The sequence below is a fragment of the Dromaius novaehollandiae genome, chromosome 25 (assembly GCF_036370855.1).
Source record: "Dromaius novaehollandiae isolate bDroNov1 chromosome 25, bDroNov1.hap1, whole genome shotgun sequence".
Taxonomy (NCBI): Eukaryota; Metazoa; Chordata; class Aves; order Casuariiformes; family Dromaiidae; genus Dromaius; species Dromaius novaehollandiae.
This window is the reverse complement of record NC_088122.1, coordinates 2,439,596-2,461,012: the sequence shown is the minus strand read 5'-3', so window position 1 is coordinate 2,461,012 and position 21,417 is coordinate 2,439,596. Positions and strand designations below refer to the sequence as shown.

The 21,417-nt window shown below is 45.8% G+C and overlaps 3 protein-coding genes across 14 annotated transcripts in view; all 3 read left to right on the top strand.

The window, feature by feature from the left end:
- Positions 1–3,226, top strand: part of MYO9B (myosin IXB) — a 46,279-nt gene extending 43,053 nt beyond the window's left edge. For 8 of the 12 annotated variants that reach the window (XM_064497364.1, XM_026105894.2, XM_064497370.1 and 5 more), the window contains 5 exons: positions 420–543; positions 1,008–1,055; positions 1,576–1,715; positions 2,012–2,139; positions 2,295–3,226. In XM_064497364.1, the coding sequence (XP_064353434.1) occupies positions 420–543; positions 1,008–1,055; positions 1,576–1,715; positions 2,012–2,139; positions 2,295–2,740 (886 nt within the window). In that variant the 3' untranslated portion in view covers positions 2,741–3,226. Of the gene's footprint in view, positions 1–419; positions 544–1,007; positions 1,056–1,575; positions 1,716–2,011; positions 2,152–2,294 lie in introns of all 12 variants that reach the window. The other 4 variants (XM_064497369.1, XM_064497365.1, XM_026105902.2 and 1 more) reach the window with 3 other exon arrangements.
- Positions 3,227–3,759: 533 nt separating this feature from the next.
- Positions 3,760–8,935, top strand: USE1 (unconventional SNARE in the ER 1). The gene is made up of 8 exons (XM_026105960.2): positions 3,760–3,934; positions 4,062–4,111; positions 4,213–4,291; positions 4,840–4,992; positions 5,240–5,258; positions 5,990–6,020; positions 6,269–6,431; positions 6,935–8,935. Exons 1-8 carry the CDS (start codon positions 3,833–3,835, stop codon positions 7,115–7,117), a joined length of 780 nt encoding a protein of 259 aa, XP_025961745.1. The 5' UTR covers positions 3,760–3,832; the 3' UTR covers positions 7,118–8,935.
- A 6,106-nt stretch (positions 8,936–15,041) lies between these two features.
- INSR (insulin receptor) overlaps positions 15,042–21,417 on the top strand; it is a 57,082-nt gene continuing 50,706 nt past the window's right edge. Inside the window, exon 1 of the mRNA XM_064497361.1 lies at positions 15,042–15,258. Coding sequence (XP_064353431.1) covers positions 15,171–15,258 — 88 coding nt within the window. The 5' untranslated portion in view covers positions 15,042–15,170. The remainder of the gene's footprint in view (positions 15,259–21,417) is intronic.

The following is a 21,417-nucleotide window of genomic DNA, read 5'->3' as shown; positions in this document are numbered from 1 at the left end:
AAAGGGCAGTTGCAAGATCGTTCTCTATTGACCAGCGTGTGCCAGCACAGGGAAGAAAGGTAGAGGAGCAGCAGTAGTTAGCAGCCGTGATGTCTGTTCACTTACCGGTGTTGTGTGAGAAGCCCTGGTTATCTCAGAGAAGGGCATATGCCATTAGCTGTAACCATCTGTGTCCTGTTTTGCTTGCCTTGGTGGACGCTTTACCCTGTTACCATGTAATGCTACCCTTGTAAAGCATGCACTGGGAGATTTTTATTGCAGGCCGTCCACGTATGTGTGTCAAACATCCCCAAGCCAGATACATTAAAGGACAGCATTTGGTATCTCCATGCATTGATGAGGCATCTCATCCCACCATGGTTGTCCCCAGAGCTTATATAGCACAAGGCTGCTCATTAAACTCTTGACCTTTTCTCCAGGTGTGTAGAGATGCTGATAAAAGAACAGATAAGGAAGTACAAGATAAAAATGGATGAAATAAGTCAGCTGGAAGCAGCTGAGAGCATGGCTTTTCGACGACTCTCATTGCTCCGGCAGAATACGGTAAGTGTTGAAATAAGCCACAGAACCACACCATCCAGGAGAAAGCATCCCATCAAGTTCTTGGGAGGGGATGTGCTGCTTATTTACCCTGTCTATCCCATTCAGTAAGTCAAGGATCAGTAGTGGAATAATGAAAAAAAGGATTTGCACTTGCCCAAAGCTATAGGTAAGAGCTAAATGCGTGGCTGTACTGGAGTCTTAGCTTGCTAAATGAAGGTGGGGGGAGTATCCTCTCCTGTAGCGGTATAAATCTATTCCCTTACAACTCCATTAGTAAAACTAAGATTGCTGAGCCTGTTACATGGCAAAGGAGTTCCTTCACTTCCGAGATGGATGGTGGACAAAATATTCTGTGTTCTGTTAGGTCAAATATGCTTTTTTTTTTTTTTTTTTTTTTAATGTACTGATTTAAAAAAAAAATCAGAAGTCATGTTATAGTGAATTTGGTCTTCATCTCTCTCTAGCTCTGGCCTGTAAAGCTCGGGTTTTCTTCCCCTTACGAGGGGATGCTGGTATGTACACTGCCTGTGTTCAGGGTGCATGGTTCTTTCTTCTACAGTACTACTGCATGACTAAAAAACCTACTACACATGTTGTAACTTGGTTTTAAATATTGTTTTGAACAATCAAGACTGCATGTATTGGTGCGACTTCCTTCCCAAACTGCATGTAGTGCTGCTGACATGTTCTGTCCTGGCTTTGGCATTTTAAACACATTCTGAACTTAACTTGTATTAGATGTAATAATGTTACTTGTAAGTAACTACTGAAACTAAACAGAGGCTGGCAAATCAAGTTACTATGCTTCAAAAAGGAAAAAAAAAAAAGGTAATAAAACCCCAGAAATCAGGTGAACAGAATTTCTTGTCTATTACCTTTTGAAACATTTGTATGGATAACTAACAGCTCTTTCATCAGTTCCATCAGCCTTTCATTTGGCCTGTTAATTTCTTTCACCTTGCAACTAGCAAACAATCCAGCCTTGTATAGCTTCCTATGACTGTAAGTGCAACACATGAATTTATCTTGCAGAATAAAAGCCCACAGGCCAAAGGAGATGACAGCAACAACTCGGAACTGGGCTCACTGCGTGAAGAGGAGGAAGGTTCTGAAGCTGATAACCGGGAAAAGGAGATTCTCATTGATCGCATACAGTCAATAAAAGAAGAAAAGTAAGTCACAGCTTTGAAAAACCTTTATCTCTGTACCTCATGCCCTTTGCCTTTGGAGGTAATACAGGTAGTAAAGCAGTATACTTTTTTGTCCAAAATGATCTAGTTAATTACATTCTGTAGACTTTTGTGAAGGTGGAGAGGAAAATGCAAAGGAGTAGACAAAGGAAAATGCCGTGAGAATTATTACTCGATGACTAGATGCAGGAAAGTTTACTTCTAAAATCTGTGCTGCTTAAAGTTGCTCATATCTGAGACATTGTCTCCTGGAGTGCTACAATCTCTTTTTGATGTAGGGAAGATATAACCTATCGATTACCTGAGCTTGATCAGAGAGGCTCTGATGAGGAAAATGTAGACTCCGAGACCTCGGCAAGCACAGAGAGCCTGCTAGATGATAGAACAGGACGGATGGATACCGAAGGTCAGTATTAAGGTAGTGTGTGCTTTTGGTTTTTTTATTCTACATACTTTACTGCATATAGCCAGGTGACCATATGCTTTCTGGTCACAGTTGCTTGTGTCAAGTCCCTTTTTTATGCCTGCCTTTAGCATCTAAGTATCTTTTTTTCTTTAAAGGAATTACTTTCTCTGGATTACGCTGCCATGCTCGGAGCTCCAGTATGCCTGCCAAAGACACTTGCAGAGTGCCTTCCCTTTCGCAAGCCTCTTCAAATTCTTCCCTTGCATCCCTGGCTTCAAGACACCGATCATCTTTAACACTGGCCAAGATTAAAGTGCCCCGTCGAACTCCAGTGATGCCAACAGCAAATATAAAACTTCCTCCTGGGATTTTCAAATGTACAGAATCCCAGGGCAGGACTTCAGCTAATGAAGAGTCTCAAATAATTGTGAGACGAAGGGAGCAGCCAGCAAGGCGAACTGATAAAATCCACTCTGTATACATTGCACAAGGGTCAGCAATGGCCCACGCTCAGGAACTCTTGGATGAATATGAACCAACAGCAAAAGTAAAACGGAGGTTTTCGGACCCGTACTCTCACATTCCCTGTACAGAGAAGTGAAATATTTAAGCTGTCTGGATTCTTTTTGAAGTTGACTGCAGCTTTGGTTTTAACCCTTTGAAGGCTGTGAACTTGTTCTTTTAAATGGCTGCTAGGGAGGCAGTTTGGAAATGTACAGTACTGTAAGGGTTAAACAAGGTTGTTTAAAACAAATAATATTCCTCACTTTAAATTAAAATCCTACCGAGAAAGTAGAACATAAATCTACATTGAGTAAAACACATGGGTTGAGTGTACAGAAGAAATTAATGGCCCCAATTCTGCTGCCGTGCCTTTTTGTATTTGCCTTACAATGGACTCTAATAGGACCAACGGTGAATTTGGGTCAATGTGCGTTGCCTTAATTTTTTTTATGTTTTTATGACAACTTTCTGTGTGGTTTACAGAACTGTTATTGTTGTAATAGCCTTAACCGAGACCAAAATATCTAAAAACGTTTATTAATACATTGCACTTTTTAAAAATACATGCGTTAGGTTATCCATGTCCTCTTGCCCGTGTCTGCCTTTTCTAGGGAGCGAGTTCTTGGGAATCGCGTATCTTTGCCGCTCCGAGGAAGCGCTAACAGCAAGCCGTGTCACAGCGAAGCGTTTTGGTGCCGTTTGCGTGCACGGCGCTGCGTCTTCCCCCAATGCCTGCTTCTGGGCCCAGCCCTGTCTCGCATCCCCCAGTTTTTTTCTGTGCGGGGACGTCCCCGAGGACGAGGCGCAGCAACGCGTAATATGCCTCGAAACAGCCGGCCGTGCCCAGACCCTGTGCAGAGTTGGGCTAAATCGCCGCTGTTTCCAATTCTGAAGCAGTGAAGGTGCAGCGGCGCCCGTGGGAGCGTTAGTCACAGCCACCGCTGTGCCTGCTCCAGCCAGCGCCAGCCGCAGGGGCTCCTGGCAGCAGCTCACTCCCTCCCCCCCGCTTTTTTTTCCTTTAAAAATTGCAATTTTTTATAAAACGTCCCCGGGGGCGGGGCGGGGCGAGGCGCTCGCGGCCTCTCCACACGCCCTGCCCCGCCCCGCCCCGCCCCGCGCCCCGCCCCAAGATGGCGCCCGCCGCCCCGGAAGCGGCGCTTGAGGCGGCTTCCGGCGGCGAGCGGCGGCCATGGCGGCGACGCGGCTGGAGCTGAACCTGATGCGGTTGCTGAGCCGGTGCGAGGCGCTGGCGGCCGAGCGGCGGGACCCCGAGGAGTGGCGGCTGGAGAAGGTGAGGCGCCCGGCCGGCCGGCGCTGCCGGGAGCGGGGCTTCGCGTCCCCGAGGCGCTGACGGGCCTCTGCGGGCCTGACGGCCGGTCTGTGCTCAGCGCTGCGCTCACGGGCCCCTCTCTCCGCAGTACGTGGCGGCTCTGGAGGACATGCTGCGCGAGCTGAAGAAGCAGGCCAGGTGAGGCGCCCCGGCCCTCGGGGGGAGGACGAGCGTCCCCGGCGGTCGCCGTGGCCTCCTGGTTGTCATTGTTGTTTTGTTTTCCCCCCCAATTCTTGCAGCAAGCCTGCCCCAGAACTGCTGAATGAATACTCCCGCAAAGTGGACTTCCTAAAGGGACTCTTAGAAGCTGAAAAATTGGTAAGATATATTACTTCAGCTTGAAAAGACTCTGAGAAGTACTCTCCGCTTACATTTATCGTACCGTCTTGTTTCTATGTCTTTATCTTATCTCTCAAAATAACACTTGTTATAATCTTATCAGGCAGCTTGTAAAAATATGAATAAATACATTGGGTTTTGTGTCTTTTAAAAAAGAAAGGGGTGTATGAAATTCAGAACTCCTCCCTTTCAAAAATACGTTAGAATATGTCTTTCTCTGTCCTCCTTACCTCTGTGATGTGAGGTACAGTGGCAGGCATTGTCCGTTTGGTTTAACATCTCTTTTGTATGGCACTGTGCACATCTGGAGAGCTTCGAAAGGCCAATAATCCGTGCTGCAGTTAGTCTGGATAAGGCCAGTGCTGTTGTCCAGACTTATGTCACTGTTCTGCAGGTTCAGCTGTTCATTGGTGCACTGCTCAGCTGTGGAAGTCCTCCCTGAATCCTTGCTGGTCATACATCCAGGTGATCTCACTCTGCTGATTGCAACGTTCGTGACTTTTTCTTGCTTTTTCCCCTGCTTTTAGTCATCATCAACTGAAAAGGCGCTGGCTAATCAGTTCTTGGCCCCTGGACGTACCCCTACAACAATCAAAGAGAGAACCCCAGCCACCAAAACAGTTCATCTGCAGACAAAGGCTCGTTGCACAGGCAAGATGAGGAGTGAGCTGCTTGGTACAGTATGTTCTGGTGCTGCTGTTTCTTTATTGCTAGTTTATAGGTTGTCTTTTGTGGCATTCCCCTGCCTTTGGTAGCTGTGCCTCCCATGTGTCTCGGGCTGGGTGGGGAGTCTGCTTTTTTTGGTTTGGCTAAGTACCAGGCGCAGGGACTATGCTGGGCCTGGGAGACTGTCTTTGATCATATTGTATGCGCCTTTTCAATGGCCTTGTGTAATCTTCTGTTTCTTTTCTCTTTCTGCCTCCCCAGGATCCCTCGGCTATCAGTGGTAAGCGTAAGCTGTTGTTTTTTCTCACTTTAGATGACCGAGTCTTGCAGGGAGAGGAAGAGGGGAAGGTCAGGCATTAGACAAAGTGTACCTTAAGTTAGCAGCTCACAATCTTGGAACTTTTGTTTCCAAGGTAGCAAATGAAACACGCTAAAGTAGCTGAAAGCACAAGTGCCATTAATAGTACAGCAGCAGGGATTTGCAGGAACCCATTTTGCTAGAATTCATGCAGAAGCAGACATTCTAATTATAGAACTAGCCAGGACAATTTAGGCTTATTATTGCTCCTGTTCTTTCTGCTTGGACCAAATCACATGTTCAATTCCTCTTAAATAGACAGCCATGTTATTCATGTAGGCAACCGGTAGGAATTAATTTACCATTTCCATAGCTACTATTAAAGTGGCTGGAGCTAGGCCAGCCTAATGCGTCCTGAAAGAGAACACCAGGACACACAAGCTTAAACCATGCCCTCAGGGATGTGATTCATCTGTGTGGGTTTTGTGGGTTCTTTTTTTCCCCTCAACCATATGTATGATGTTACGCATTGTCCTTTCCCTGGGGAAAGCAGATAGGCATTTGAAATCTGGCTGATGTAGAGGACCAAGTGGGAATAAATATTTGGACATCTAAAAATCCCTTACAGAAGACTTGTTTCTTCAGCTTGTGATTGTATGGGAATTTATAAACTGCTCTAATACATTTAACTTTTTTTTTTCTTTTCCCCCCAGATTCTGAGGAGTTGAATGTAAGGAAGAGGAAGTAAGTCAAAGTTTCACATTCTAACGATTCATGCTTTGGAGACTGCTTTCCCAAAGCTCTTTTTATCGTAGATGCACTTCTGTTTGAGTGAAATCTAGTGTCTGTTTGTAGAAACCTAACTATGAATGACTTCAGGGGACTTGACAAGAAAAAAAGAACAGTTAAGAGATGTACAACCTGGGGAAACATTGGGAGAACAGCTCACCAAGAAGCATAAATCTCCAACTTTTTCCCTTGTGTTCTTGCAGAGGCCTTGCGTCTGATGAGAAGCAGTCTGCAGTTGAGCTAGATGCTGTGTTGCAACGCCATCAGGATATGCAGGAGAAGTTAGCTGAAGAAATGCTAAGTTTGGCTCGGAGTCTGAAAAACAACACTCTGGCTGCACAGAACGTGATAAAACAAGATAACCAGGTAGCGCATATTACAGTGGTAGGCTCCCAGTTTAGCGACCTAGAATACTGAAGTGCTGATGCATTAATTACAATGCATGTAATTAGCTTCTAGATGGGATTAGAGTAGGGAAGGCTGCAGGCAATACCTGCCTGCCTTCTATGGGACAGTTGAACTTTTCCTTTGTTGCAAGAAATAAGTGGTCAGAACTTTCAGAGCTGATTGAAGTTGAAAGGGGTCTGACTTCAGGGGCTGGTAAGCTTCTATAAATGTTACTGTATTTGTGGAACTGCTGGTACTTCACTTTGAAAATTAGAACTTTTTTTTTTTAATTAAGTCCTAAACCCATTTGTAAGGACCTTGTTTTTACAACTCAGTCACAAGTAGTGCAGTTGTCTCCACTGAAAGAAGAGCTCTCAGTGTTCAGGTTCTGTCTAGCAGTTAGGTCAAGTGCTGCTGACACCCTTAGTGCATTTTCTCCCTGTACGTCTACTGACACAGCATTTGTTCTCTTTGTTCCCCAGACTTTATCACATTCCCTCAGAATGGCAGACCAGAACTTTGAGAAGCTCAAGGATGAATCTGACCGCCTTGAACAGCATGCAAAGAAATCGGTCAACTGGCTACTTTGGATAATGTTAATTGTAGTTTGTTTTATATTCATCAGTATGATCCTCTTTATCAGAATTTTCCCCAAACTAAAATGATTTTTTACAACTGCCAGAAGTGACAGTTGGAAAGTTTGCCTGGTATGATATATGCTGCCTTGCAATGACATTGATTATTGACAATCTGCCACCTATCATGTCCCAAAAGAGGTCATCCAAGGTCTACCCTTGCATCTCTTTCTTGTGCCATCACGGGATTCAGTGAACGATTTCATGAGGAAGATTTGCTGGGCTTGGATATTTGGTTATTTCTTTTACTTAGTTAATATTGTTGCCTATTTCTTGAGAAAAGAACTGGGATAAAGATGGCAGATTACACTGAGCTCCTAAAAAGTTCCTTAGAGAGGTGCTATCCTCTGTCTTTTTAATGCAGTTGTGTCAAACACTATGACTCCTCTGAAAGGAGTTTTACTCAATACAAATTTAAATAAGTCAGTTGAAGTCATATGATTTTTCCTGTGTTTACAGCTCTCCGGTACTGAACCAGGGCCATGCTGCAAACAGGATACTTGATGACAAAGGTTATACACCTATACTACTGCAGGGTGTAGGGAGAGAACGCTGCCATTGAGTTGCTAGCCTGGCTGAGATTCAGAGTGGTGACAGGTAAAACTAATCTCAGGCTTGCCTTTGTCCCAGACGGGTGTTTGTCATTGCAATCTTCCTCAGCTTAGTTACTATAGAAGGGCTGAAGCCGCGTGAAGTGTTTGCTTCCCTTTTTGTGTGCACAAATGTTCTCAGTGAGTCATTGATATATATCGATGCTGTTGTATCAAGAATAGGCTGTGACCCTTGCACTGTGGAGCCGTACACAGAGGGACTCTCCATATGGCACAGATCTCACCTGCGTGAGTATTGTTTCGCTGTAGAACGAGGGCACAGGAAGCAGATGTCTTCAAGATATAAAATATTCAGCTATTATTTTTTGGGACAGGCTATTCTGGTCAAGAGTGGTCATGTCAAAATTGTATTCCTAAGAGATCACTGCCGTAAAGCAGAGATGAAATAGATCAGAATGAATACTCGACTGTGTGAGAGCCATCTTCAAGTGTTTGTGATAAGCTGGAAGCAAAACACTCTGCCTTGTGGGCTATAGTTTCTGGGAGTGTTACTCAAGTGTTGGTATTTAAATGTGTAGAGTGTTTCACATACTGAGAAGTGAGGAGTAAAAGACAATTCCAAAATGTTCCTTTGGCATTTCTATTGCTGAACCACTAGATGGGGTATTTTAGACCTTCCAGAGCAGCTCTGGATCAAGGAGGAGGAAAAGCTCTGTTTGTCACAACAATGGAGTTTCTATGACTGGTTCAACACAGAATTGAATATTTCAGAATTACTCTTTGTTCTTTACAAAAGCAACCATGTTAAGTAGACACTAACTTTTTTACACAAAGTATTTTTTATTATTTAACTGGATGTGTACACAGTTTAGTATGCCAGTCATTTATGCATTGTCAAATGATTGATTTTGCTATGAAGTATGGCTTTTGCTTCTTCTAGCTATTCATCTGTGCAGCTTGAGCAACCTCTTATGATAAACTCTTAAATAAATGTATAGTTGTAGCAGTTAATAATTTATGGAGGTTTCTGCTTCTCCCAGAACTTCTTCTTGAACTGTAATGTCTGGCTCTTTACTGTGTCTCATTAGTGAATGCTGGGTCACAACATTATTTTCTAATTCTGATTGTTTATTACTTTCCCTGCAGTGCTGAGCTCTTCTTTTAGAGCAGAGGTTGAAGTTAGTACTGGGGTTTATTTTGAGTGTTATTGGAATGATAGAACATTAATGCTGCATCATTGTCTACAACATTTTCCCTGTTATTACTTGAAATAAACTGTTTTTTCCAGATTGCAAAAGACTTGGTGCATCATTGCAGGAAAGTTTAAGCTGAGTTTTGCTATCAGCCATGTGTTGGCAATAACATTTTGCCACTTATAAATCAGGAACTTAATTGGAAGGACCTGGAACTACTAGTAATAGCTTGTTGCCAAGCAAACATTCAGCCCTCCAAGTCAACAGCAGTTCCTTTACAAAGAAGCCTGTTAAGAAATCATTTCAGAACCAAATCCTATTTGACTTTTGACCATTGGCATTTCATGGGTGCTTGTTATTTTGAAGGGTGAACCCCTGATTGAATGCTGTAACTACTAACACCTTTTACAATATCTAGCATGACCGTTAAGCGTAGTACCTCAAGCGCTGCAACTGAGCTTCTGATTGCCTCTGCCCCAGTGGAAGAATGTTACCTTCTGAACTGGCAAACCAAATGGATTAATTGCCTCAGCGGGCAGCAATCTCCCTGCACACAATGACTGCTTTGTCAATTGGCAGTTGCAATCTTTGCTTTTCTTGCATTCATTTAGTAGTTACAGTAATTCAAGAACACTTTGAAGATCTCTGCCAGTAGTAATTAGAATAAACAATCAGGCAAGACTTTGTGACATTTCATAGGTAGAGTGACAGCTTTTATTTTTGACTAATATATAGGTGGTGGTTGTATGATCTGCCACTTTAGCCTGCAACTCTGTTTCATAGCAGAGTGCTCTGATGTGCTTCTCCTCACAGAATATTGTTATATATAGAAATGGCTTTCTGAAAGTTGCAAACATCGTGAAGTGAGAATTGCTTAACTTTCCCAAAATCTTGGGAAATCCAAATGGAGAGATGTTTATCAGGCACAGGGCTGGGCCTTGGTTGGCTTCTTGGCAGACTACCTACTTTCAGACAGTAAGTAACAAAAAAAAAATCTTTTGGAGACTTGGGTCATATCAGGTCAGTGAATGCAGCAGTTTTTGAGCCTGGCAGCAGCAGAAACTATGGATCAGTCTAAGCTTTTCTGGCAAACATTCTTGGTGTCAGGCTCTCTATGTAATATTTAATTTTTGAGCTGTATCCTCAAAGGCAAACAGATTTGCTTTAAAAGGATTTTTTTTGAGTATATAGGCTGTCAGTAAGGATGCATGAATGGTAGGAACAGAACATTGTATGCAATGGTTCCTATGGCTGGGTAATGAGTATTTGGGCTTGTTTTGGGCATGTGTTCCCTTGGCTTTATCTAACACAGCCACTGTGTATTAGATTTAATAGGCTGTGAGCAGCCTTCCAAAACTGGTAGCTATTCTGCAAACTGGGTATCCTTGTGAAAGAGTGAAAATGATGGAGTGACAGAGCAAGGTTCTGTTCCTGAATCTTTGCTCGCTGTGTGATACTGGGCAAGTCACTTCTGTTCTCTTTACCTCTGCTATAAAACTGAAACAATACCTCAAAAATCAATGTCTTAAAACTAGTAGTTACAAGCATGAAAGAAGTGCCAGTAACATCTTTAAAAAAATCTATTTCAACCATGATAATATAGCAGATAGGACAGAAAACAATAATCAAATATCTTGCTCTACCATAGTGTGCTGCTACCATTTCGGAGCCCTACAGCTCAGCGCAAGGTTGGCTCATTCTTGTGATCAGGATCTGCCACATTGCTGAGGCTTGTTCTGCGCACACCGTGTGTTCCCTCCAAACAAGAGTGACATTAAAAACTGACGTAGCTAAATCAACACCGCCTGTCACATGAGACCACTGTGACATTTCTGTCATGAGCACTACCTCCTAGTAGGAGATGAAGTGGGAAGCAGCAGCAGTTAGTGAATAATGGATTAGATACGCCTGACTTGCAACATTTACAAAGCACTTGGGTGTGTCTCCTAGCTACAGAACAAACTGGTTATCAGAATGGTAACTAAAAGTTCTGTGTTGTCCAAAACGCAAAAACTGAGATAAAGCAGCGCGGCACGCACGGTTATAGTTTGCTGAACTCTGCTGTGCTGCCCAGAAGGTTGTCCCTCCAAATTAGGTTCTGGATCAGCAAAAACGTGCCTTAGTAAATAAAAGGCGTACCAGAGATTAGAACTGGTGTAGCCACTTGGTGGCCTGGGGCATGGCATGCCCGTACTATGTACTGAGTGTGGCGGCTGCTGCTGCTGCTGCAGCTGCTGACTTGCCCGTGGCTGTCGATGGAGAGCAGCGCGCCTGGCAGCGTGGAGCAGGTTGTGCGAACCAGATGCAGGATTTGCTCAAGGGGGTTGTGAGAAGCTGTAGGAGAGAACAGTGGAGGGGGCAGTGGAGGAGGAGGCTGGAGGGGTCTGAAGGCAGTTATACAAGGCTGGATGTGTATCTGCATCAAAACCCCCCCAAATCTAGTAACATCTTGAGTTGAAAAGTTTGATACTGAATTAGAACATAAAGGTTTTGATAAGGAAGGGAAATTAAGCTGAATATTGCATTCCCCTCAGTGACATCCAAAAATGTAAGCTGGACAACAACTAAAGATACAAGGAGGCAGCATTACAGTAGGCCATGAACAGCAGTGATTTCTTTCGCATCCTTCATCTCCACTTTCTCTGGACTCCATGGGGCAGAGAGATGCCCTCTGCCATTTTCACCTTGAGCAGAGGCTGTATTTGCTAGTGCAACAATAGAACTGTCCAGAAGGATCTGACAAGGTTTCCTGTTTCAACAGCAAAAAAACTGGGACTTCTTTCCTTAGCACGTAAAGTGACCAGATCTTCATCCTCTGAGCTTTCTTCCATCGAGAGGAGAGTAATCGTTTATCGGATTTGGTGTGGACGGAAGGAAGGGTAAGAAAGGAACTTTGTCAATCCATGACGTGAAATATTTTGTATTAGGAGATTTGGCAAATAGTTCTGTGTGACTGCAAACAGGATGAGATAGATTTCCCAAGGTCAGCTCTCCTGTACACTTGGCTTTAGGGCTAGTCACTAAGAAGTCAATTCTCTAACCTTTACAGCAACATCCTGCCAGTGATGCAGAGACTCCGCTATTGTTGGCTTCAGCTGCAGCTCTTCTGCATCTTCAAAGGACAGGAGGCTGAATAACACACATGCTGCATGGTGAGAACTTGGGAGCAGGAAAGCGGGCTTGACAAATCAATTCTTACTCAATAAAAATAGGGCAATCTGAGCTGGATCCCAACCAGAACTTTTTCCTCCCTAATTTTTGCAAGGAAACGCTTGTTTCCTTGCAAACCTGTTCTTAAGAAAGGGCAATGTTCTCTGGTGAATGAAGCAGAAGGGGGGAATGCTGAGCTCTCAGCTCTCCCTTCTGGCTTGCTCTGTGGCTTTGGGTCACTGAAGCTATTTTGTTCTTAAAACAGGATTAGTACTGATGTACCTTCCTAGTGAGTTAACTGCTGTAAAGCTCCTTTTGGGTGCAAAGCTTTAAGTTCCTTGCATCTTCCTAGACTGAGCAGGTAGCATGGAGTTTTAAGTTCTTTTGTATGGCTAAAAAAAACAAACAAAATCAGACCTCTGCTTGTGCGTTTGTTTGCAGCATGTGTTTCATGAGAGAAAAGATCTCATTTTCAAGATGGCAACCTTTGAGTAAACTCAGCTCCTGGGAGATCTGGTAGCCAGTCTGGGTTCTCTCTTCACGCGTAGTAGTCAATAGAGAGATGTGACTGAGCTCCAGTGGCAGTGTGCAGACTGCTGGGTTCAGTGCATCTGCGCTACTGTGGACAACAGACTCCTAGCAGCATCCTAGCAGAACATCGTTGACCCGAGGTCTTGCAAAGTTACATTTGCAAATGTACACTGTCCCAGTATGAAATTATAGACACAAAGAGGAAAAAAAATGTTAACAGTCAGAAAAGAGAGTATTATCTCAAAGTTCCTTGTTGTTCCTAGCATTTGCTACATGAGATTCATTTAAGCAAATAACTGACAGAAAAGAATAAAAAACCCTAAATCTTTGTGGGGACAAATAGGTAAATACCTCCTATTTCAAGGCTATTTATTTTCTTAGGAGGATTCAGAAATGAACCCCCAAAGTCCTCAACTGTCACAGGTCATAGCAGATACTTGTCATTGCATAGTTACAAGTTGTTTCAAATAAAACACCAAACATTTATGGAAGATAAAGGGAGAAAGCATTGCAAATATTGTTGAAGAAGGATGTAGAATTTAATGTATCAAACTAATGACTCCAGGACTGTTTCTTGAGTCAAAAATTAGCAAAGAGCATGTAGTGCAGCTAATAAAATGAGTAGACAGGTGCTGGCTGAGTTTCTGAGAGCCCACATTGCTACTGTTGGTTTATCTGATTGCAAACCTAGTGTACTGTAGCAAGATGGATACGTAGCAGTGACAGTATGGGAAAGATGCTGGAAAGATTGCACACTGATGTTCTTAATCAGTAATTAGAAACTAAAAATAGTATTTTACTGAAAGATAATAAATCTGTAGCCTTTAATCCTTCTGTGCCAATCTGTAAGCTGATATCATTATTACTTGAAAGGCAATGAGAACGTAAGTGAGTAAGCAAAGGTAGGTTGCTATTACAGTCACATTATAAATTCGACATAGCCCAAGCTGTCTAGATGATGTTTGGCTGCATGGGCTGTATGCAAAGTGAATAGGCATAGGGCAGCTTCATCTGCAAGCACAGATCGAATAGTTTTATTGCGTATTTCCATCTCTGAGCTGTCCTTACTTCCTGAAGGATTCTGAAGAAAAATGATCAGGTCACTAAGTTTTGTGTCTCCTCTGCACTTGTAAGTAGAAGCATTCATTTGAGAAAATGAGCCGAGAGCAAGAACAGGCATGTGGGGGAAAGAGTTCCTACGCCTTTGAATACTTTGCAAATGCTGAAATGCAGGTTATAACGTTGTTTATACTCAAGTAATTTAGAAGAACGTACCCTTAGCAGCCCCCCAGCCATAACCCATCCACCTGAGAAACCTCAAAGCATTTCAGAGAGCGAGCCACACCAAAACAGACCATTACAATTGGGTCATATCCCTGTGACGGCTGCCGCAATTCTTTAAAAGGAAAACTAACACAAAGTATGTAAAACAGCGCACGCTCTCTCAATGCAACTCAGGGTCTAGAGTCCCACTCCCTAATGGTCCCTTGAGCAAGAAACGTAACACAAAAGTGAGAGCCGGTGTCAGCTGAAGGTGGTGGGGCAAAGATGTGAGAGTATCTGCCCCTTTGCCAAGCATTTTAGGACCTGAAAAGCTGAATCGTAAGAGTTTACATAACTCAGTGTCTTGCAGGTGAAAGTAAGCATCAGACTAAATTATTGGGAGTTGCCAGGAAACATGTTGAAATGGCTTCGCTCAACGACAAAGCACAGGTGTTTGATAAAGGAGAAGAAGGCATCAAATGCTGGATCCCACTGGAGAAGGACGACCAGAAGTTGGGAATAGGGATGTGGGCTGGGGTCTGTGATAGCCAAAAGGGTGAGGCCCAGCAGGCGACCCCCTCTCCCGTGGCCTCCGGGTGAATTCCGGGTGATGGTGGAAAAGAGGGCAAGTGATGCAAAGCTGCCACTAAAGTCACCATTGGGGGAGAAGGGCCCTGCTTTCAAGGGGGGCTTTGGCCCATCACTGCCTCTAAAAGGGCTGTTGGGGAAAGCCTCGGCTGCCTCGCGCCATGGCCGTTTCCATCACTCGATGCTACCGGGGCTGAAATGTCTCCGCTCCCCAATTTTTATCCCGAGCGGGAGCTGCGCGGAGGCTGCTGCGTGACCCCCGGCCCCAGCAGCCGCTCTGGGCACTAACGGCCCCCTCAGCGCGGCGGGGCCGCGGGCGCCAACGGCCCTGGCCGGAACCGGCCGGAACCGGCCGCGGCCGCCGCTCGCCTCAGGGCGGCCCGCGCGCGCGCGGCGGCGGCGGCAGGTGGATGGCGCCGCCCCTCCCCCGGCCGGGCCCGTCCCGTCCCGTCCCGTCCCGTCCCGTCCCGTCCCCCGCGCGGCTCCGCGCCGCCTCTTGCCGCCGCCCCGCTCCGCTCCCAGCTGACGGGGGCAGCCCCTTGTTTACCGGCCAGGCAGCCGCCAGCCCGGCCTGCGCCGCAGCCGGGGCCGCCGCCGCGGGGCAGGGAGGGGCCGGGCGCCCCGCTTCCTGGGGCCGCCGGCCGGGCGCGATAAAGGCGGCGGCGGCGGCGGCGGGGGGCTCTTCCCGACGATGCGGAGCCGGAGCCGGAGCCGGAGCCGGGCCCGGCCCCCGCGCCCGCCCCGCAGCCTCTGATTCGCCCCCGCCGGGACGCGCCGAGCCGCGGCGGCGGCTGCAGCGACGCGGGCATGGGACCGAGAGCGGCGGCGGCGCTGGCGGCGGCGCTGGCCGTGGCCGCGGTGCTGGCGGCCTGCTGCGGCCGCAGCCGCGGGGAGAGTGAGTAGGGGGCGGCGGCGCGGCCTAGGCGGGCGGCGGGGCCCCGGCGGGACGAGGCGGGAGGGCGCCGCGGGCCCGGCCCCGCCGCTGCCGCCTTTTTACCCTTTGTACCGGCCGGGGAAGGGGGGGGGGGGGGGGGGGGGGAAGTGGCGGCCGCACCAGGCCGCGCCGCGGGCCCCTGCCGCGGGGAGGGGGGGACCCGCCTCGGGTCACCTTCACCCCCGGGGTCCGTCTCGGCGGCCCCGAGGCGGGTGAGGGCTCTGCCCCGGCTGCGGGGCCGCGCGAGCCTTTCCGCGGCGGCGGAGGCTCCCGTCCCCCCCCCCGGGGCTCACCGCGTTGCCGTGGCGTTTGCTGCTCCGGCTGGATCGGGCTTTAAAGCTGGTGCTGGGGACGGGAAGGGTATGACTGTGCCAGCTGTGCCCGCTGGCTATATATACACACACACACACACACATATATATTATATATATTTTATATATAAATATATATAAAAAATATATATAAACATATATATATAAGAGGAGGCCGGGAGCTGGGCTCAGCTGCGCCCTGGGAGCCGGTGCCTCGGCACAGGCCGGCTGCGGGGAAGGGCGTTTTGGCTGCCCCCCGCGTTCCCTGCTGCTTCTCCTCTGGGCTGGTTGCAAAACTGGCTCTAAGTCGCAGAAGGTCTCTTTAGCGCGCTTAGAGTTGGGAGGTTTCGCCATTAGCCACACAAATGCTTCCAGGCAGGCTTTGAAGCCCGCAGGTATTAAGGGGGCTGGAGCTAGATGGTGGGGATCTGTGTTTAAGCAAAGGCTCGTAAAGAACAAAACAGGGGTATAAAAACGTGTGTTGGAGGTGGCAAACTTGTCAAATTCGTGGCTGGCATGAGTTTAAGATCGTGAGCTGTTTTGATAGGTTTTGTTGAATAAACTTGCTTAAGGAATTGTTCTGGTTAGCTTCTGTTTTGAATTTTGGGTGATGTTTACAGATTTTTATTTTTAACAAGAGGAAAATATTTATTTAAAGAGGACTGGACACTGATGCCGTCTATCCCGTAGCTGCTACCGGATAGCTTTCCCACTGGGAAAGGCAAGAGCAAGTGAGTAGGTTGGAGCCCGGACAGCGCAGTGGTGGACTCTTGAAATGTGTATAGTATTGAGGGAATAAAGCAGGACGTACCTTTCAAACAGCCTCCCTCCAGCAATCTACCAACTTACATATTTAAAAAATAGCCAATTTCTTCTTCTTACATGCTTTTACATCAGAAGACTTGAAAAAGAGTAGTGGTAAGTTTTTAACCTAGTAGGTTAAGCTATAGCTGGCAAGCGTGTACAAACCTGCCCTTCTGCAACAGAAAAATGTAAAAGATAATTGGCATATAGCACTAATAATAAATAAGGTTAAATAACTAGTCCAGTGGCTCCACATTTGAAAACACTATTACCACTGCTACATTCAGTCATCTTCTTCTGTCATATTCTGCTTTTTGGGTGGTAAGTGTGTTTATCGTAACTGCTTAATCTTTGCTGCGTTACTGTGTGGTAGGAAAGTATGCTTTACAACTTATGGATGGAGAAACAGGAGTGATGCACAAGACGGCAAAGCCTGTGGCAAAGTCTGGGCTGGAATGTTTTTATGTTGTTCATGTAGTGCAAATACTTTTCAAAGTATTTTACAGACTGTTTGGAATGCGAGGTCCTTGATTCAAAAGATTTTCAGCTACTTAGCTCTAATTTTCTACTCCATTTTCTGAGAATGGTTAGATCGTGCTGCACTACAACGTGGATCGAAAACAACATGCTGATGTGAAGGCCCCCATCAGTGTGGCTTGAAGGGTAAACGCACGTACAGTGGTTGCATAAGCAAACAAGTTGTTCCCTGAGCAACGGGACTAATGAAGTCTGCTTTCCTCGAGGTTTGTGTCCTGCCTTCTGCACAAACACGTGCCCTGATAATGCCACTCTCCAGTGACAGTATTCCCCGGTCTCGAACCGTAGCTTTTCCTGTGCCTTCCTCCTCCCTGTGCTTCTTTTAGACCATGCTGTAGTTCCTCTCATGTCCCGTAAGAGGCTAGGCAGAAGCAGCAGGTAGCATGGACAGTTTTGAGCTGTGCGCACAGATGGGACAGTAGGCAAGCTGGATGGATGGCTGGAGTTCCCATTTCAAGCTTTTCTTGATGGAGATGCTAAAGTTTTCTTCCTTTCCCATACCTAGTTTTCAGGAGTCTTTTAGGAACATGATACATATGTGAACTCTTCTTTTACATCGGACTGAAATTAGTTGGCGTGTTCAGAAGCTGTCGAGGGGGGTAGGAGCAGGGTTAAGAAGATGAGAGCTGACATGCACACAAAATGAAGATGCATATAGCCTGTTTTGTGAGGAAAAACAGCTTTTTTGTTTTTTACCACTGTGTAAACACAGCGCAACTTCATGGAATAAATCTCTCACGTGACTCATGCATGTCATTCACTAGCTCTGGTATTTAGAGGGGGATTTACCTCACCTAGTTTTAGGCATCTACCAGTCGAGCAAGTTGCTTTGGGCTCCTTTTGTAGCTAGTAGAGAGCTAATCAATACAGTCAGAGTTCAAAGGCAGTTCCTCCCCTCCTAAACCATTCACTTGCATCTGGTCACTGTACTTGTTTTCCAGTGGCCATTGGTGACGGTGGGAGTCAGACATCTAGCTGAGGTGTAGGTACCCAAATTAGGGACAAACTGGGAAAAATTCCACTTCTTACTTTTGTGATAATGTTCTTTTAAAATAATCTGCTTCTAAATTATGATATCTGTCTCGTACAGGGTTTTTTTATGCTCATAAACTCATTAAGAAACTGTGGCCCCTTTTCCCATCTCAACTCTTTATTAATTTTTAATGTTGAGAGACTCAGCCTAGGATGAAATTTTGCTCCCAGGAGTTTAAATTAGAGTAACTGCAACAGGGCAGGGCTGTATCAAAGCTAGGAGCAGTTTTGTCGGCTATCCCAGTGTGACCTCTGGGTGTTTTAGAGAGAGGTACAGTACGCTAACTGTCCCTGTGAAGAGTCTGTAAAACTCATATGCTTTCTGGAGGTCAGTTTTGGGGTGACCGTCTCATGGAATATGAGTTATGTTGATATTGGCAACGTAGCAAGCAAGTCCCTGCAAAGGGAGCAGGATCTTAGGGTCTGTTAGTACTGACTTCTGCACGTTCCCCTAATTGCACTCCCATGGTCCTGGCGTGCTCTCACTTCACTGCCTTTTATCTTTTCTACTGCTATGTTTTCCATGCAATCTTATTTTTTCTGTTACTGTCTTGATTTTAACATGGAGAGCATAAGGGTACATAGCAAACCAGGTTTGAGGAAAAGGCGCAGAATTCAGCAGACTTCACAGCGTTTTAGGCTAGGCTGTGAGGTTATGTATGCTTTGGGCGTTAAAGAAAGCAGTCTCCACGACAGGTTTGCCCTTAGTTCAGCACCGATCTCTTGACTGGTGGGAGACAACAGCCATCTGAGATGTTATCTGAGCAGGCCAGAGGTTTATAAACAGACTCGCTTTTAAATGCATATCTGAATTTGCTTCATTGCTCAGATCTAGATGGCTGAGGTGGAAAATCAAAGTTTAAAAATGAGCTTTTCACAGTTAGATATTGTTCTGTTTACTGAACTAATGTTACAGTAGGCTGGAAACTGCCTTACCCTCCCCTCTACTGACCTGTCACTTAACTGCTGAGACAGGATAACATCCAGTTATCCCCCAAAACACATGAAAGCCCTTTTTCCAGTTGCCTAATATCACTTCTAGAAGTCAGCGTTATATAGAATTGCAAAGCTTTTGACTTGATCAAAGTGAGTGTCGTTTTTCTTCAATAATTCATTTATTCAAGTAGGCAGTGAACAATGTAAAAATGTTGAATTAACCAGTGGTTATCTCGAATGGTTTGTGATCTTTGTGTGCGATGCTGCAGTCTCCTGCTCTGGACTGTTGAAGAGCCAGAGCTGTGAAGCAGTGAATCACTGAGGTTTGGTATCCAAACGGTTTACTATAAACAAGGCTTAACTTCCAGATATTCCCCCACTTAGACTCTATCTTGGAAAGTAACCTCTGACATCAGATCTAGTTTCTTCATTCAGTACTTTAAGGTTGTTACCAAACTAGTTTGTTCAAGAGACTTGGCCTCTTGGGGGTTTTTTTGTTTGTTTTAAAAAGCATGCCTTGCAACTTTTTTCTTGGGAGTCTGATGAAACATGTCTATAGTGGTGGGTTTTTTTGTTCTTTTTCCCTCTCCCCAGTTCCTTTGAACAGCCCAGTAACCAGGGATGTAGTGTTTCCTCTCTGCCAGTGTAATGCCGTATTCCTGCGCAAGGCGTCTGCTCCTGGTAAAGTTTAGTGGAGATTTGTGCCCCTGCTTTGAACAGGAGTAGTCTTGGGCCTATTGCTAGAGAATCAGTCTGACATTTTTCTTTTCTTGAAAGCTGTTTTCTGTATTTTTTGAAAACATCGTCTTTCTTACGATTGGCTTCTCAACTTTGGTCTCTCTCTTCTGGACCAAACCTGACCAGCCTCCGTACTGAATTGTTGAATAATTCCCCTGTCTCTGCAGAAGCAGCACTATTGAGAGAAGCTGTGGAAAAACACTTATTACTTTGCTTAAAACTGCTTTTTGTCGTCTTGGTAACAGTATATTTATGGGGTGACTTGAGCAGCTACTGCATGAATAGAAGATGCAAACTACTGAAGAGAATTCAAAAGCAGGGAACGACTGAGATCTCTACAACAGAAAAGCACATTTCATCAGATATTCCTACCTTTATCTCCTTGATCCCTGAAGTGGTAAAAAAGGAAGCTCAGATACTGTGGTGGTATTTATCACTTAAAAGCTAAACTAAAATCGAACATGAAAAATAGTTCTTAAGTGTGATTTTTCTCTAGATACGTAAAAATCTGCATAAATCCCTTTAATCTTATTTTTTAGGTTTACAGTTATGGTAGCTTGTGCCTTTTATTCAGTTGTTTGTTTCAGCAGCAAACCTCTAACTTGTTTTACATGCTGGGCGAGTTTCTATACAACACTAGTATTGCAGTATTTGAGCGCTTTCCATTAAAAGGACTTGTGCAGTAGCTCCCAGTATTGGCATTTCCTAAACGTAGCAGACAATGTACCAGTTTATTACATGGCTATTGCTCAGCTTTGAAAGCAGCAAGGTTTGAATAACTAAGGTCAGCTCCTGTTTGCCAGGGCGTGTGGAATCTCCTGTCTGGCCCGGGCCGGCAGCGCTGCTTACAAGCAATGCTTTCTCTGCGAGAGGCGAGGATTGGCCAAAAATACAAAAATAGTTCTGAAATGCACACTGAACCGACAGCTAGTGGAGGTGTACTTCCAGCTCCTCTAGATTTATTTGATTATTTAACTCTTCAAAATGCTTTGCTGTTTACTCCCAAGCATCGCCTGTCTTTTTTTAGGTTCAGTTTTAACTGACTGTTCTTCAGCACACCTTGTGAAAACATTTGGCCGTTGGCTACCTCCTCTGTGAACTGCAGCGGGGGGGATATATTTTGGGATAGGTGAAGCTGGAGGTGAGGGAGGCTTATACCCTGCATGGGCGCTTGGATTTTTGCATTTTTGGAAGAGGGAGGAAAATAAACAGCTTTCTGGCTGGTTGAACCAGGAGCAGCACTACTTGCTGCGTTTGTGATCTCCGCAAGCCAGTAGTGATCCGGCTCAGATCCATGAGCAGTTTGATAATTTTACTTCTTTTTGAGTTTCTAGAAAAGTGGTGAGTGCAGTGAGCTGGGGGAAGGCAGAGGGTCGGCTTGTTGCTGGATAAAAGCGGAGAACGCTCTCCGAGAAGCCTTTCAGGACATGTTCCCATCAGCCAGATGGGAGAACCGTTTGTCCCGGTGCTCGGCATCCAGCTCGTGGTGCCTGCAGCTTCCCAGCTGGGATGCCTCCGTCGCGCTGGGTCTGTCGGCTTCATTCCTGGCTGACGGGCTGGTTCCCTTGGCCCGCGGCGCAGCGCAGCACGCGGAGGGTGTCGTCTGGGCTGTGTCGAACCCGGCAGTCCTCGAGGTTTTGCTCTCCCCCCTTTCCAGAGGGCTCAGCTCCCAGAAGAACGGGACGATCTCTGTGGGTTGGGGGCCGGCTTGTGGCCACCCGAGAGCGTCTCGTTGAAGTGATGAAAGACTCGGGTAGTTACG